This window comes from Petromyzon marinus, chromosome 66 (assembly GCF_048934315.1).
Source record: "Petromyzon marinus isolate PM22_M1 ecotype Great Lakes invasive population chromosome 66, UKy_Petmar_22M1.pri1.0, whole genome shotgun sequence".
Classification (NCBI taxonomy): domain Eukaryota; kingdom Metazoa; phylum Chordata; class Hyperoartia; order Petromyzontiformes; family Petromyzontidae; genus Petromyzon; species Petromyzon marinus.
Window position 1 is genome coordinate 2,947,948 of NC_133732.1, and position 17,360 is coordinate 2,965,307.

Sequence of the window (17,360 nt, forward strand, 5' to 3'; positions counted from 1 at the left end):
CATTCTTCCACTCCGGTGGTGGGTGTACACCCTGGACCCCATTCCAACCTAAAGTGGCCTGGTCTCAGTTATCTGATGAAAGTTGCAAGCGAGAATTTCATCATCGCTTGCGGCCGGGATAGGGCATCGTCCCCGACTCATGCAGCTGCAATGGCTGCTTTGGGTACGCGGTCCAGACCTCCCCAGAGACCCTGGCTGACAGAGGAGGTGTTCAGGATGGTTGTGAAAAAGCGACAGGCCCACTGTCATCGGCTACAGAATCCCACGTCAGAGAATGAGGAGGCTTACCGCAGCCTTCACTCGGAGGTTCGGAGAGCCGTGAGGTGCTGCAAGGATGGGTGGTGGTCGCGGGTTGCTGAGGAGATGGAGTCTGCCTCAGTGGCCCGTGATCACAAATATCTATTTAACTCCATCAAAAAAGTAACCCGCAGCGCCACACCTATTACCATCATTAGGGAAAAAAACAGTGATCCAATCTCCGACCCCCAGGAACAGGTTTGAAGATTTGCTGAGCATTTCTGTGAGGTCCTGGGGGAGGGAAAATCCCTCAGCCAGGAAAACATCGTGGCACAAAGTGAGGATGACCCGGTTGAGTCTGCGGTGCCTCAAATATTGGAAGAAGTCACCCCCTGTGAGTGGCTGGCTGAGGTGCCATCTGTTGAGGAAGTACTGAAGGCGATCCGGAGTCTGAGACCAGGAAAGGCAGCGGGCAGAGATAATCTCCCAAGCGAAATGCTGAGGGAGGGTGGCGTTTGTGCACAGACTGCCCTATATTACATCATAACAACAGTACGGACCACTGGACGGGTTCTGCAGGATTGGAAGGATGTCCTGGTGGTCCCCCTCTTTAAGAAGGGGGACTGCACAGACTGTAACAACTACAGGGGCATCTCACTCAGTGTGCCGGGAAAGGTCCTGGCATGGATTATTCAGCATCGCCTTGCCAGGCACGCTGAGGAGAGGCTTGCGGAGCCCCAATGCGGTTTCAGGAAAGGGTGGTCCTGCACAGATGCCATATTTTCTGTCTGTCTGCTACAGCAGAGGTGTAGGGAATTCCAACAAGACCTACATCTCTGCTTTATTGACCTGGTCAAGGCCTATGATACCATCAGTAGGCCTGGGCTCTGGGTTGTTTTTCGTGCTTTTGGAGTACCTAACCCTCTGCTCACGATCATTAAGGACCTTCATGATGGTGAGCAGGCCCGGGTAAAACTACGTGGCTGGGAGTCAGAGCCATTCCCTGTACACCTTGGGGTGCGACAGGAATGTCCTCTGGCTCCCACATTATTTATCATCTATTTTGACCACGTAGTTCGTGAAGCCTTCAATAGCTGTACCGGGGGAATCTCCATATGGTACAGATATAATGGGAGGCTGATCGATGCCCGGGTGCGGTCAAGGGATGGCTCCCTATTGCTCAGCCACGTTATCTATGCTGATGATTTGGTAATAGCTGCTCATTCAGAGGAGGAGTTGGAGACGCTGCTGCTGAGACTGGAGCGTGCCACTAAGAGGTGGGGCCTCACCATCAGCCCCACCAAAACTAAGCACCTGCCTGGGTATTTTGTACCATCGGACACTCCACCCCCACAACTCCCAATCGGTGATGGGGCAATTGTGGAGCGAGTGGAGAGTTTCCCATACCTGGGCAGTGTGTTTATGACCAGCTCCAGTTTACCAGCAGAGGTCTCACTCCGAATCAGTCGAGCGGCAATATCTTTTCATCGGTTGCGTAACGCTGTGGAAGCTACCTTGTCTGTCGCTCCGCACTAAGCTTCAGGTCTTCTCGGCCACGGTCATTCCCTCCCTTCTCTACGCTTGCGAAACGTGGACGCCCCTAATGGAACATCTTTGCTGGTTAGAAACATTTAGGCTAGCCTGCCTATGATCCATCCTGGGTTTAACCAGACTGGATTGTGTGAGGAGCTCACAAATCCTTGAAAGATCTGGGCAAGGTCCCATCGGTGAGCTCCTCCGGCGGGCAAGGCTGCGATGGCTGGGTCATGTAGCCCGCATGCCCAGCCACCGCATGCCGAAACAGCTTTTGTTCGGCCGGATTGAGGGGGCTAAACTGGCGCGGCACGGGCTAGAGATGAGATGGAGTGATGTGGCACAGGAGGACGTGGAGCTGAGTGGACTTGCCGATGACTGGTACCAGCGGTGTCAAGATCGGCCTCTGTGGAGGAGGCTCGTGAAGGACGCTACTGGGCTGTTGGAGGTAGTCGCCCTCCAACAACAACGGAGGGCGGAGGAGCGATGCTCACAACAACGAGCGGAGCGCCGGGTGGCTAAAGCACAGCAGGTTGGCACAGTGGGGGGCACAGGTGGTGCATCACTAGTCATCTCAATCAGTCGACCCGTGGCACCTGGGTCTGCCCCGTGACCTGCCAGCGGGCGTTCGACACTTCACGTGGCCTCGGTGCACATAGCCTGGCACAAGCGTCGTGGTGACGTCACCGCCACTTAGTGGTGAATGGCGGTTGTTGTGTGTATCTGTGTGTATCTGTGTGTGTGTCTGTGTGTATCTGTGTGTGTGTCTGTGTGTATCTGTGTGTGTGTATCTGTGTGTGTGTGGGGAGCGGTAGTGTAGCGGTTAGCGCGCTGCGCTATGAACCCGGCGACACGGGTTCGATTCCCGCTCACGGCCAACACCAGTGACGATTATCTATACCGGTCCCGGGCCTCCCCTAGGTCGACTCAGCCTCAAATGAGTACCTGGTGCGTTGTGTAAACATTGCCACTAGGGAGACAAAGGCGGTCGGGCGTAGTGCTGGCCACCCACCCCCTCGTGTACCGTTCTGGCCTTCATAGGTGCTCGCTAACAGCACTTGCCCCTACTGTCTGTTAAGGCTATATGGGGGATCTTTGTTTTGTCTTTGTTTTGTCTTTGTTTTGTGTATGTGTGTGGAAGCGTAACTCATTGTAGTGTAGTGGTGAGCGCTACGCCGCGCTACGAACCCGGCAACCCGAGTTCGATTCCCGCTGACGGCCACCACCGGTGACGATTATTTTTACCGGTCCTGAGCCTCCCCGAGGTCGACTCGGCCTCAAACGAGTAACTGGTGTGGTGTGTGAATATCGCCACTGGGGAGACAAAGGCGGCCGGGCGTGGTGAATCAAAGTCACGGGCGAAGCCGTGTAGGTAAAGCTCGTTCTGTATATAGATGAGGGGGGGGGGGCGGGGAGGGGGGGGCGGGGAGCCCAGGATAGGGTGGGGGGGGAGCCGGAAGCAAATGTGGCATGCACGGCAAATATCCTGAAGACAGGGATCAGTAAATGACCTGCGCGGCAAGCTCGACATGCAACGGCAAACCTCCGAATGGTGGGAATAAGCGGGGCTGGGGTGTAGGAGACTGCAGGTGCGGATATTACGGTCGGCTAAGGTTTTACCTGGTTAATGGCATCCGTTCCAATGATTTGCTCAATTTGTATCCATCTTGCCGGGTTGAAGTTTCAGTCTCGCGAAAGAACCAAAGAGGGTATATGGATCCTTGCGGATACTACCAGAGCATTGGTTTTTGTTTGCATGTTCACCGCTAGCACCGCGCGCGCGGTCAATGCAGCGGCACGATTCCTTTGTAAAAAGGATTCCGTTTGGTGTTTTAAAGTCTTAACCAAGCTTCTGTTTCATTGCCAGAAAGGGTAACCACATTCCCCTGCGGAGGGAGCTGGTAGGAACGTTGGGTAGCTCGGTCAATGGCCAGGGTCAACAACAACGGCACCACCACGTGGTGTGTTCCGCATGCCCGACTGTGAGGGCGGGCACAAGCCTGGCGTGAGTTGGTGAAACGTTGAGATCTAGAAGGGCACCACGGGGTGACCAGCCTCTCCCCACCCAGCCCCTCCCCACCCTCCCCTCCCCACCCAGCCCCACCCTCCCCTCCCCACCCAGCCCCTCCCCACCCAGCCCCTCCCCACCCAGCCCCTCCCCTCTCCACCCAGCCCCACCCCCACCCCTCCCATTTTTGGATGCACGACGGACACAAGAATCCCCTGTGAGCTGGTGTAACCAGGAGGTTCCTACCAGTAAAATCTCTTGTTATATGTTGACATTGGCAAGGGGGAAGTCCCATGATTGAGCTGCTCAACCCCAAGCTCTCAGTGTCCTGATAGTGGCATTGCCATCTTGTGGGCTAACACCGTTTTGAGACATGGCTCTAAAGAAAGCTGTCTGTGGTGTGCACCAATCAGTTTCAAAGACAACGCATCATCATCATCATCTACGACCAGAGCATCGTTTTTTTATTTGCATTTTCACCACAAGTATACGTGGTTAATGCATTGACACGATTGCTTGAAAACAGATGTTTAATATACCTTAATATAACTCATGTTTTATTGGCAGAAAGGGTGAAACCTCTTGTTGTAGTGTTACAAGTGGAGCTGCTGCTGTTGTCATCTTTGCGTCTCAGTTTGCCCGCCAGGGGGCAATGTTGAGCCATTCTAGATTTGAAGCTTTCGTGACTGCAAGGATCCATACTCTTTGGTTCTATTCGGTAAAGCAGGGGTCGGGAACCTTTTTGACTAAGAGAGCCATGAAAGCAAAAAATTTGGAAATTTATTTCAGTGAGAGCCATATAATATATTTTAAAAGTGAATTCAACTAAATGTCAGTATAATAAGCCTCTGAATTTATTCTTTTAAATAATGTTGTTATAACACTCACCATTAATGCGACTTCTGGTGCTGCATGGATTTGCTGATGTCTTTGTAGTCGGGTTGGTACTTGGTGAGGTTAAGCTTCATGCAAGCGTTGAGGCTTTCATCCGTTAAACGTGATCGTAGGTTGGACTTGATGTTTTTAAGATGTGAGAATGACTGCTCACATGCATACGTAGATCCAAACATGGTCAATACAGCAATACTCACACGCTGCAATGTGTGGTATGTGACAGGAAGCGCGTTCCAAGTTTTGAGAATCAGCTGGTCTTCGGGTTGGAGTTTTTTCATTTCTGTCCACATGTGCTTGCTCGCCAACTCCGCTTTCTGTCGTGTGATTCTTTCCAAATCTTCATTCAGTGACTTGAACTTATTCACCCACATGTCTGAGGCCTTCAGGTCAGCCACTTCTGCTTCAAAATCTCTGACGGAGACACCAGGGATGTAATTCAGGTCGGCTGTGTTCAGTGAACACTCGTTTGGATGGGTGATGAACTTAAAAAGACGAGTGTGCTCACGAAATTCTCCAAAGCGTGCTTTGAAGGACTGTAGGAGACTGGATGTGCAGCCAGCTAGCTGGTGGAGATCAAGGTTTTGAATGGGCTCACTTGCTGTGCATGCATCTTTAAATTGGCTCAGTTTTTCAAAATGTAGTAAACGACCTGTTTCAAGATCCGTGATGAAAAGCTCCAGCTTGTTTTCAAAAGCAAATACAGCTTGTTGAAGGGATAACACTGTATTTCCAATGCCTTGCATTTTCACGTTGAGCTGGTTCAGATGTTCAGTCAGATCTACGAGATAGTAAAACTTGAGGAGCCACTCGGTGTCGGCTAGCTCAGGATGCCCGACGCCTTTCATTTCAAGGAAAGTCCGGATTTCGTTCAGGCAAGCCGCAAAACGGCTAAGCACCTTCCCTCTTGACAACCAACGCACATTGCTGTGCAAAAGCAGACCAGGATAGTTATTTACAACTTCATCCAGCAGTGTTTTAAACTGGCAATCATTTAAGGCTCGGGCAACAATAAAGTTGATCACACGAATGACCAGCGACATCACTTCGCCAAACTGCCTGTCACACATCTGAGCACAAAGTGCCTCCTGGTGTATAATGCAATGGAAACTTAGGATGGGTCTATTTTCATGTTCACGGAGAAGCGCCACAAATCCTTTGTTTTTCCCCACCATACACGGAGCACCATCAGTACACACTGAGAGAAGTTTATCCATAGGTAGACTTTTTTCTTGAGCAAACTCCATGAAAGACTTGAATAAATCCTCACCTCTTGTGGACCCTTTTAATGGCAGAACAGCAAGACTTTCTTCGCGCAGTGTGTCACCAACAGCATATCTTGCAATCACGCTGAACTGCGACAAATGGCTCACGTCTGTTGACTCATCCAAAGCCAGAGAAAAGAACGGCGCTGCATTTATGTCCTTCACTTGCGTTTCCTCCACTTTGTTTGCCATCACGATGGTACGATCATGAACAGTTCTTGCCGACAGAGGCATGTCTTGTATCCGTTTGATTATCTTGTCTTTGTTCGGAAGATCATCAAAAAGTTCATTGGCTACATCCAGCATGAACGTTTTAGCATACTCGCCATCTGTGAATGGTTTTTTGTTCCTCACTATTGCTAAAGAACCAGCAAAGCTAGCCGAATTATAGTCACCTTGCCGGGTCCATACGCGGAGTTGCTGCTGGCTAGCTTGCACCCTGCTCAGAAGCTCTTGGCACGCTTTCTTTCTGCTGTCTCCCGCAGGGTATTTTGATGCAAAGGTAGCGTGGCGCGTGTCGAAGTGCCGCTTTACATTCGACCGTTTCAACGATGTAATTTTGTCATTGCAAATTAGACACACCGCAGAACCCGCTCTCTCCACAAAGGTGAATTCTTCGGTCCATTCGTCCTGAAATGTACGATACTCGTCGTCTTTTTTTCTTTTCGCCATCTTCTTCGTCGAAGGGTTAGCTTTGAGCTAATGACCGAGCAGACGCAGTCTCAGACTGATTCAAAAGGGGGCGTTTACCTGTTTTACCCAGCAACGGCAAACGTAGGCCAGCATCATCCAATTAAAATAATGGACAATTGCTCCTGCAGCCCTGAACAGGACATGCGCAGTGAAAAATCGATGGATGGATTAAAACAAGTGAGAATATTTTGTTTTATCTGCGAGCCATATGCAATCATCAAAAGAGCCACATCTGGCTCGCGAGCCATAGGTTCCCGACCCCTGCGGTAAAGTCACGTAGGTAAAAAAAAAAATCACGACGTTTCGGCCACAACACAAGTGGCCTTCATCAGGTGAAGGGACCAAACTGTCCATAGGACAGCGTTGGAGTGAAGAAAGCCAAGCGCAGGTCCGCCTCCTTTAAGCTGTGAGGGGGTAAACAGAAAACGCCTTGACAAAAGAATTAGCATAAAATGTACTACTGTGAAAGCTTGGAATTAGCATACACCACCGTGAGAGTTTGGGATGCCACTATTTGAATAAATATACTGTACCATTGAAAATTAGTTTAATGTTTGGTTCGATTTAGAACATCTTTCCAATGGTTGCTTAATTTGAAACCATCTTCTCGGTTGAAATTGTGTCTGTGTTTGTAGATCTGAATTGCCTCGTGAACAAATCTCTGATAAAAACCCGTGGGTTTGCAGAGGACCTTGGTATCGGAGAAAACTATATCGTGATCACCCACAGCGTTGTAACAGTGATCAGCTACGGCAGAAGAATTTGTTCTGCCGTGTTTCAAATCTGATTTGTGCTCGCGAATTCGGTCAGAGACATGTCGCTTCGTCTCCCCGATATAGCAGTCACCACACGTGCAGATCAATTTGTAAACACCGGGGTACTGTAAGTCAGGAATGACATCCTTCACGGAAGGGATCAGGTCACGGATTTTGTGTACTGTATTGAACCGGACCAGGATCTTGTGTTTGTTTAGAATTTTGGAGATCTTTTTAGTAACGCCTGCTATATATGGTAGTGTGATGGTTTTGATCGGAGTATCAAGTGGTTGTTTCTGTATGGAGGGAGAAACAGCTTGGCGGATGGTACGGTCAGAGTATCCGTTCCTTCTGAGGGCCAGATGTACATGTTTTAATTCACTGGTCAGGTGATGTTGGTCCGAAATGCAATGAGCCCTGTGGTATAACGTTTTGATGAGAGAATTATTTTGCGTCGGGTGGTGGTGGGAATCAGGCTTCAAGTAAGAATCTGTGTGGGTGGGTTTCCTGAACACAGAATGTCCCAATGAGCCATCAGGTCTCCTCTCATTGGGACATAGCCACCGTGATGATGATGATGATGGTGGTGGAACCCACGACCTCCTGTACACCAGGCGAGGTAGTCAACATCTCCTAGCCACCGTGATGATGGTGGTGGTGGAACCCACGACCTCCTGTACACCAGGCGAGGTAGTCAACATCTCCTAGCCACCGTGATGATGGTGGTGGAACCCATGACCTCCTGTACACCAGGCGAGGTAGTCATCATCTCCTAGCCACCGTGATGATGATGGTGGTGGTGGAACCCACGACCTCCTGTATACCAGGCGAGGTAGTCAACATCTCCTAGCCACCGTGATGATGATGGTGGTGGAACCCACGACCTCCTGTACACCAGGCGAGGTAGTCAACATCTCCTAGCCACCGTGATGATGGTGGTGGTGGTGGAACCCACGACTCCCTGTACAGCAGGCAAGGTAGTCAACATCTCCTAGTCACCGTGATGATGATGGTGGGGGTGGTGGAACCCACGACCTCCTGTACACCAGGCAAGGTAGTCAACATCTCCTAGCCACCGTGATGATGATGGTGGTGGTGGTGGAACCCACGACCCCCTGTACACCAGGTGACGCAGTCAACATCTCCTAGCTACCGTGATGATGATGATGGTGGTGGAACCCACGACCTCCTGTAGACAAGGCGAGGTAGTCAACATCTCATAGCCACCGTGATGATGGTGGTGGTGGAACCCACGACCTCCTGTACACCAGGCGAGGTAGTCAACATCTCGTAGCCACCGTGATGATGATGGTGGTGGTGGAACCCACGACATACCTGTACACCAGGCGAGGTAGTCAACATCTCCTAGCTACCGTGATGATGATGATGGTGGTGGAACCCACGACCTCCTGTAGACAAGGCGAGGTAGTCAACATCTCATAGCCACCGTGATGATGGTGGTGGTGGAACCCACGACCTCCTGTACACCAGGCGAGGTAGTCAACATCTCGTAGCCACCGTGATGATGATGGTGGTGGTGGAACCCACGACATACCTGTACACCAGGCGAGGTAGTCAACATCTCCTAGCCACCGTGATGATGATGGTGGTGGTGGAACCCACGACCTCCTGTAGACCAGGCGAGGTAGTCAACATCTCCTAGCCACTGTAATGATGGTGGTGGAACCCACGACCTCTTGTACACCAGGCGAGGTAGTCAACATCTCCTAGCCACCGTGATGATTATGGTGGTGGTGGAACCCACGACCTCCTGTACACCAGGCGAGGTAGTCAACATCTCCTAGCCACCGTGATGATGATGGTGGTGGTGGAACCCACGACCTCCTGTGCACCAGGCGAGGTAGTCAACATCTCCTAGCCACCGTGGCGTTCCCATGGTTTCAGTTACAGTGGTACCCCGGAGATCGAACTTAATTCGTTCCAGAAGGCCGTTCGAACACCGATTTAATTTTCCCCATAAGAATTAATGTAAATGACATTAATTGGTTCCAGACACAGGAAATCTCTCACCTATGAAGCATTTTTACACGAAGTTCGCAGTACTTGCACGCATAAAATCACGCAAAAAAAACACAAGAAACGCAATAAATAAATGGAATAAACGAAATAGATGAACATTGAACTCCTCTTTACCTGTAGTAAGGAGAGTTGATGGCTTGAGTGTAAGGTGGTGATGAGGTGGTGATGATGAGGTGGTGGTGGTGGTGTTATTGTCTGGGCCAGCATCTTGCACGCTGTTGGGCCACCGCGAGTCTCAGCCTAATGGGTTCTTTCAGGACGCGATTGCCCGTTGGACCTCCGATTCTCGTTCGGTTTACCGGGGCAACAAAACACCGTTCGATCTCCGATGTTCTACTGAACCTCAAATTAGAGCACGTAACCTTGGGTATCGGAGTGCGAGAGCCGCGTGTGGTACCCATGGTTACTGTTGGCTGTGTCGCCATGGTACCGGAGTGTGTGGTAACCGCGGTAACGGCGTGTGTGAGATGTGAGTGGCAGGAGGGTGCCACTGCTCGTCTTCGCTAACAAGATGGACTTGAAGGAGTCTCTGTCGAGCGTGGCCTGTTCCAGCCTGCTGGGGCTACAAGAAGTGCATCAGTCTCCCTGGCACATCGTGTGAGACACGCACGCACACAGAGACACACGCACAGAGACACACACACAGACACACACACACACAGAGACACACACAGACACACAGAGACACACAGGGACACACACACACAGAGACACACAGAGAGACACACACAGAGACACACACACAGAGACACACAGAGACACACAGAGACACACAGAGACACACGGGACACACACACAGAGACACAGAGAGACACACACAGACACACACACAGAGACACACACACAGAGACACACACACACAGACACACACACAGACACACACACAGACACACACACAGACACACACAGAGACACACAGGGACACACACACACAGAGACACACAGAGAGACACACACAGAGACACGCACAGACACACACACACAGACACTCAGAGACACACAGAGACACACACACAGACACACACACAGACACACACACTCAGAGACACACACACAGACACACACAGACACACACACAGAGACAAACACAGACACACACACACAGACACACACACAGAGACACACACACAGAGACACACACACAGTGACACACGCACACAGACACACACAGAGACACACACAGAGACACACACAGACACACACCACACACAGACACACACACACACAGACACACACAGAGACACACAGAGACACAGAGACACACACACAGAGACACACAGACAGACACACACAGACACACTCACACAGACACACACACACTCACACAGAGACACACACAGAGACACACACAGAGACACACAGAGTGACACAACAACAACAACTGCCATTCGCCACTAAGTGGCGGTGACGTCACCACGACGCTTGTGCCAGGCTATGTGCACCTTGAGGCCATGTGAAGTGTCGAACGCCCGCGGGCAGGAGGTCACGGGGCAGACCCAGGTGCCACGGGTCGACTGACTGAGATGTCTGGCTGGTGCACCACCTGTGCCCCCTACTGTGCCAACCTGTTGTGCTTTAGCCACCCGGCGCTCCACTCGTTGTTGTGAGCGTCGCTCCTCCGCCCTCCGTTGTTGTTGGAGGGCAACTGCCTCCAACTGCCCAATAGCGTCCTTCACGAGCCTCCTCCACAGAGGCCGATCTTGACACCACTGGTACCAGTCATCGGCAAGTCCACTCAGCTCCACATCCTCCTGTACCACATCACTCCATCTCTTCTCTAGCCCGTGCCGCGCCCGTTTAGCCCCCTCGATCCGGCCAAACAAAAGCTGTTTCGGCATGCGGTGGCTGGGCATGCGGGCTACATGACCCAGCCAACGCAGCCTTGCCTGCCAGAGGAGCTCACCGATGGGACCTTGCCCAGATCTTTCAAGGATTTGTGAGCTCCTCACACAATCCAGCCTGGTTAAACCCAGGATGGATCGTAGGCAGGCCAGCCTAAATGTTTCCAACCGACGAAGATGCTCCATTAAGGGGGTCCACGTTTCTCAAGCGTAGAGAAGGGAGGGAATGACCGTGGCCAAGAAGACCTGAAGCTTAGTGCGGAGCGACAGACCAGGTAGCTTCCACACAGCGTTACGCAACCAATGAAAAGATATTGCCGCTCGACTGATTCGGAGTGAGACCTCTGCTATTAAACTGGAGCCAGTCATAAGCACACTGCCCAGGTATGGGAAACTCTCCACTCTCTCCACAACTGCCCCATCACCGATTAGGAGTTGTGGGGGTGGAGTGTCCGATGGTACAAAATACCCAGGCAGGTGCTTAGTTTTAGTGGGGCTGACGGTAAGGCCCCACCTCTTAGTGGCACACTCCAGTCTCAGCAGCAGCGTCTCCAACTCCTCCTCTGAATGAGCAGCTATTACCAAATCATCGGCATACATAACGAGGTTGAGCAATAGGGAACCATCCCTTGACCGCACCCGGGCATCGATCAGCCTCCCATTATATCTGTACCATATGGAGATTCCCCCGGTACAGCTATTGAAGGCTTCACGAACTACGTGGTCAAAATAGATGTTAAATAATGTGGGAGCCAGAGGACATCCCTGTCGCACCCCAAGGTGTACAGGGAATGCCTCTGACCCATAGACTCGCTCACACAGAGACCCACAGACTCGCTCACGCAGAGACCCATAGATTCGCTCACACAGAGACCCATAGATTCACTCACACAGAGACCCACAGACTCGCTCACACAGAGACCCACAGACTCGCTCACACAGAGACCCACAGACTCGCTCACACAGAGACCCACAGACTCGCTCACACAGAGACCCACAAACTCACTCACACAGAGACCACAGACACTCACACAGAGAGCCACAGACTCACTCACACAGAGATCTACAGACTCGCTCGTACAGAAACCCATAGACTCGCTCACACAGAGACCCACAGACTCGCTCACACAGAGACCCACAGACTCACTCACACAGAAACCCATAGACTCGCTCACACAGAGACCCACAGACTCGCTCACACAGAGACCCACAGACTCACTCACACAGAGACCCACAGACTCACTCACACAGAGACCCACAGACGATGATGTTCATGACAACGATGATGTTGATGTTGATTATGTTGTTGCAGTGCGAGTAACGCTCTGAAGGGAGAGGGACTGCAAGAGGGAGTGGAGTGGTTACAAGGTAACATCACAAACACAGCAACATCATCAACACAACAACATCATCATCAACACAGCAACATCATCATCAACACAGCAACATCATCATCAACACAACAACATCATCATCAACACGGCAACATCATCATCAACACGGCAACATCATCATCAACACGGCAACATCATCATCAACACGGCAACATCATCATCAACACGGCAACTTCATCATCAACACGGCAACATCATCATCAACACGGCAACTTCATCATCAACACGGCAACATCATCATCAACACGGCAACATCATCATCAACACGGCAACATCATCATCAACACGGCAACATCATCATCAACACGGCAACTTCATCATCAACACAGCAACATCATCATCAACACAGCAACTTCATCATCAACACAGCAACATCATCATCAACACAGCAACATCATCATCAACACAGCAACTTCATCATCAACACGGCAACATCATCATCAACACGGCAACATCATCATCAACACGGCAACATCAACACGGCAACATCATCATCATCAACACGGCAACATCATCATCAACACAGCAACATCATCATCAACACAGCAACATCATCATCAACACAGCAACATCATCATCAACACAGCAACATCATCAACAACACAGCAACATCATCATCAACACGGCAACATCATCATCAACACGGCAACATCATCATCAACACGGCAACATCATCATCAACACAGCAACATCAACACAGCAAGATCATCGTCGTCAGGGTTGGGATCGAACCCACGACCTCCTGCGTATCAGGCGAGGTAATCAACATCTCGTAGACGTTGAAGTCGGCCCAGTGGTGATTGTTTCACAAGGAATTACAACGTCAACACCACAAAGACGACTACGTCAACGAGTCTAAATGTGTGTGTACGTGTGTGTACGTGTGTGTGTGTACGTGTGTGTGTGTGTGTACGTGTGTGTGTGTATACGTGTGTGTATGTGTGTGTGTACGTGTATGTACGTGTGTGTACGTGTGTGTGTGTACGTGTGTGTGTAGGTGTATGTACGTACGTGTATGTACGTGTGTGTACGTACGTCTGTGTGTGTGTGTGCACGTGTGTGTGAGTGTACGTGTGTGTATGTGTGTGTGCTCGTGTGTGTGTGTACGTACATGTGTGTGTGTATGTGTACAAATGAGTACCTGGTGCGGTGTGTAAACATCACCACTAAGGAGCAAAAGGCGGTCGGGCGTGGTGCTGGCCACCCACCCCCTAGTGTACCGTTCCGGCCTTCATAGGTGCTCGCTAACAGCACTTGCCCCTACAGTCTGTTAAGGCTATACGGGGGATCGGTGTGTGTATGTGTACGTGTGTGTATGTGTGTGTATGTGTGTATGATGGTGAGCGGGCCCGGGTAAAACTACGTGGCCTGGAGTCAGAGCCATTCCCTGTACACCTTGGGGTGCGACAGGGATGTCCTCTGGCTCCCACATTATTTAACATCTATTTTGACCACGTAGTTCGTGAAGCCTTCAATAGCTGTACCGGGGGAATCTCCATTTGGTACAGATATAATGGGAGGCTGATCGATGCCCGGGTGCGGTCAAGGGATGGCTCCCTATTGCTCAACCACGTTATGTATGCCGATGATTTGGTAATAGCTGCTCATTCAGAGGAGGAGTTGGAGACGCTGCTGCTGAGACTGGAGCGTGTGTGTAGCGGTTAGCGCTACGCTGCGCTATGAACCTGGCGACCCGAGTTCGATTCCCGCTCACGGCTAACACCAGTGACGATTATCTTAACCGGTCCCGGGCCTCCCCTAGGTCGACTCAGCCTCAAATGAGTACCTGGTGCGGTGTGTTAACATTGCCACTAGGGAGACAAATGCGGTCGGGCATGGTGCTGGCCACCCACCCCCTCGTGTACCGTTACCGGCCTTCATAGGTGCTCGCTAACAGCACTTGCCCCTACAGTCTGTTAAGGCTATATGGGGGATCTTTGTGTGTGTGTGTGCAGATCAGATCCGTTCAATGAAGACTTGAAGGACAGAACGACTACAACGACATCACCCACACACTCACCCACACACTCACCCACACACTCACCCACACTCACCACACACTCACCCGCACTCACCACACACTCACCCACACACTCACTCACACACTCACCCACACTCACCCACACTCACCCACACACTTACCCACACTCATCCACACACTCACCCACACACTCACCCACACACTTACCCACACTCATCCACACACTCACCCACACAACCACCCACACACTCACCCACACACTCACCCACACACTCACCCACACACTCACCTACACTCACCACACACTCACCCACACTCACCACACACTCACCCACACACTTACCCACACACTCATCCACACACTCACCCACACACCTACGCACTCACCCACACTCACCCACACACTCACCCACACTCACCCACACACTCACCCACACACTCACCCACACACTCACCCACACACTCACCCACACACTCATCCACACACTCACCCACACTCGCCCACACAATCACCCACACACTCACCCACACTCGCCCACACAATCACCCACACACTCACCCACACACTCACCCACACACTCACCCACACACTCGCCCAAAAAGACAAAGATCCCCCGTGTAGCCTTAACAGACTGTAGGGGAAAGTTCTGTTATCGAGTAGCAGCAGCTATGAACACACAAAGACAAAGATCCCCCAGGTAGCCTGTGACGGTCTGTAGGAGCAAGTGCTGTTAGCCAACATCACCTTTGAAGGCCGGCACGGCACACGAGGGGGTGGGTGGCCAGCACCACGCCCGGCCGCCTTTGTCTCCCCAGTGGCGATGTTTACTACACTACTACACCGCTACACCAGGTACTCATTTGAGGCTGAGTCGACCTGGAGGAGGGACCGGTCCAGCTAATCGCTATCGCCGGTGTTGATGGCCGTGAGCGGAAATCAAACTCGGATGTCCGTCGGCTTTAGTCGTGCGGCGTAGTGCTAATCGCTGCGCCACCGCTCACTCGCCCACTCATCCACTCACTCACCCACTCACTCACTCGCCCACTCACTCACCCACTCACCCACTCACCCACTCACTCGCCCAACCACTCACCCACTCACTCACTCACCCACTCACTCACTCACCCACTCACTCACTCACCCACTCACTCACCCACTCACTCTGTTGTATGTTAAGTTATACTTCGTGCCGAGTAAATGTACCGCTTGTGTTTTACCTAAGCTGTCGATGTCCGTTGACGCACGGTTGCGGGGATGGGACACCTCGAGACACGAGATTGCGAATGTGAATGTGCTAGTATGTGTATCAATATGTGAATGTGCTAGTATGTGTATCAATATGTGAATGTGCTAGTGTGTGTATTAATATGTGAATGTGTTAGTGTGTTTATCACTGTGAATGTGCTAATGTGTGTATCAGTACGTGAATGTGCTAGTGTGTATCAATATGTGAATGTGCTTGTGTGTGTATCAATATGTGAATGTGCTAGTGTGTATCAATATGTGAATGTGCTAGTGTGTGTATCAATATGTGAATGTGCTAGTGTGTGTATCAATATGTGAATGTGCTAGTGTGTGTATCAATATGTAAATGTGCAAGTGTGTGTATCAATATGTGAATGTACTAGTGTGTGTATCAATATGTGAATGTGCTAGTGTGTGTATCAGTACGTGAATGTGCTAGTGTGTATCAATATGTGAATGTGCGAATGTGTGTATCAATATATGAATGTGCTAGTGTGTGTATTAATATGTGAATGTGTTAGTGTGTTTATCAATGTGAATGTGCTAATGTGTGTATCAGTACGTGAATGTGCTAGTGTGTATCAATATGTGAATGTGCTAGTGTGTGTATCAATATGTGAATGTGCTAGTGTGTATCAATATGTGAATGTGCTAGTGTGTGTATCAATATGTGAATGTGCTAGTGTGTGTATCAATATGTGAATGTGCTAGTGTGTGTATCAATATGTAAATGTGCAAGTGTGTGTATCAATATGTGAATGTACTAGTGTGTGTATCAATATGTGAATGTGCTAGTGTGTGTATCAGTACGTGAATGTGCTAGTGTGTATCAATATGTGAATGTGCGAATGTGTGTATCAATATATGAATGTGCTAGTATGTATATCAATATGTGAATGTGCTAGTGTGTGTATCAATATGTGAATGTGCTAGTGTGTGTATCAATATGTGAATGTGCTAGTGTGTGTATCAATATGTGAATGTGCTAGTGTGTGTATCAATATGTTAATGTACTAGTGTGTGTATCAATATGTGAATGTGTTAGTGTGTGTATCAATATGTGAATGTGCTAGTGTGTGTATCAATATGTGAATGTGCTAGTGTGTGTATCAATATGTGAATGTGCTAGTGTGTGTATCAATATGTGAATGTGCTAGTGTGTGTATCAATATGTGAATGTGCTAGTGTGTGTATCAATATGTGAATGTGCTAGTGTGTGTATCAATATGTGAATGTGCTCGTCTGTGTATCAATATGTGAATGTGCTAGTGTGTGTATCAATATGTGAATGTGCTAGTGTGTGTATCAATATGTGAATGTGCTCGTCTGTGTATCAATATGTGAATGTGCTCGTGTGTGTATCAATATGTGAATGTGCGAGTGTGTGTATCAATATGTGAATGTGCTAGTGTGTATCAATATGTGAATGTGCTAGTGTGTGTATCAATATGTGAATGTACTAGTGTGTGTATCAAA

General features: G+C 50.1%; 1 protein-coding gene across 13 annotated transcripts in view; it reads left to right on the plus strand.

Annotated features, from left to right (window-relative positions):
- The window catches only part of ARL6 (ARF like GTPase 6), a 31,624-nt gene extending 15,769 nt beyond the window's left edge, over positions 1-15,855 (plus strand). For all 13 annotated transcript variants that reach the window (XM_076054414.1, XM_076054410.1, XM_076054422.1 and 10 more), the window contains 3 exons: positions 9,890-10,019; positions 12,576-12,631; positions 14,613-15,855. In XM_076054414.1, the coding sequence (XP_075910529.1) occupies positions 9,890-10,019; positions 12,576-12,631; positions 14,613-14,638 (212 nt within the window). In that variant the 3' untranslated portion in view covers positions 14,639-15,855. The remainder of the gene's footprint in view (positions 1-9,889; positions 10,020-12,575; positions 12,632-14,612) is intronic.
- Positions 15,856-17,360: the final 1,505 nt, after the last annotated feature.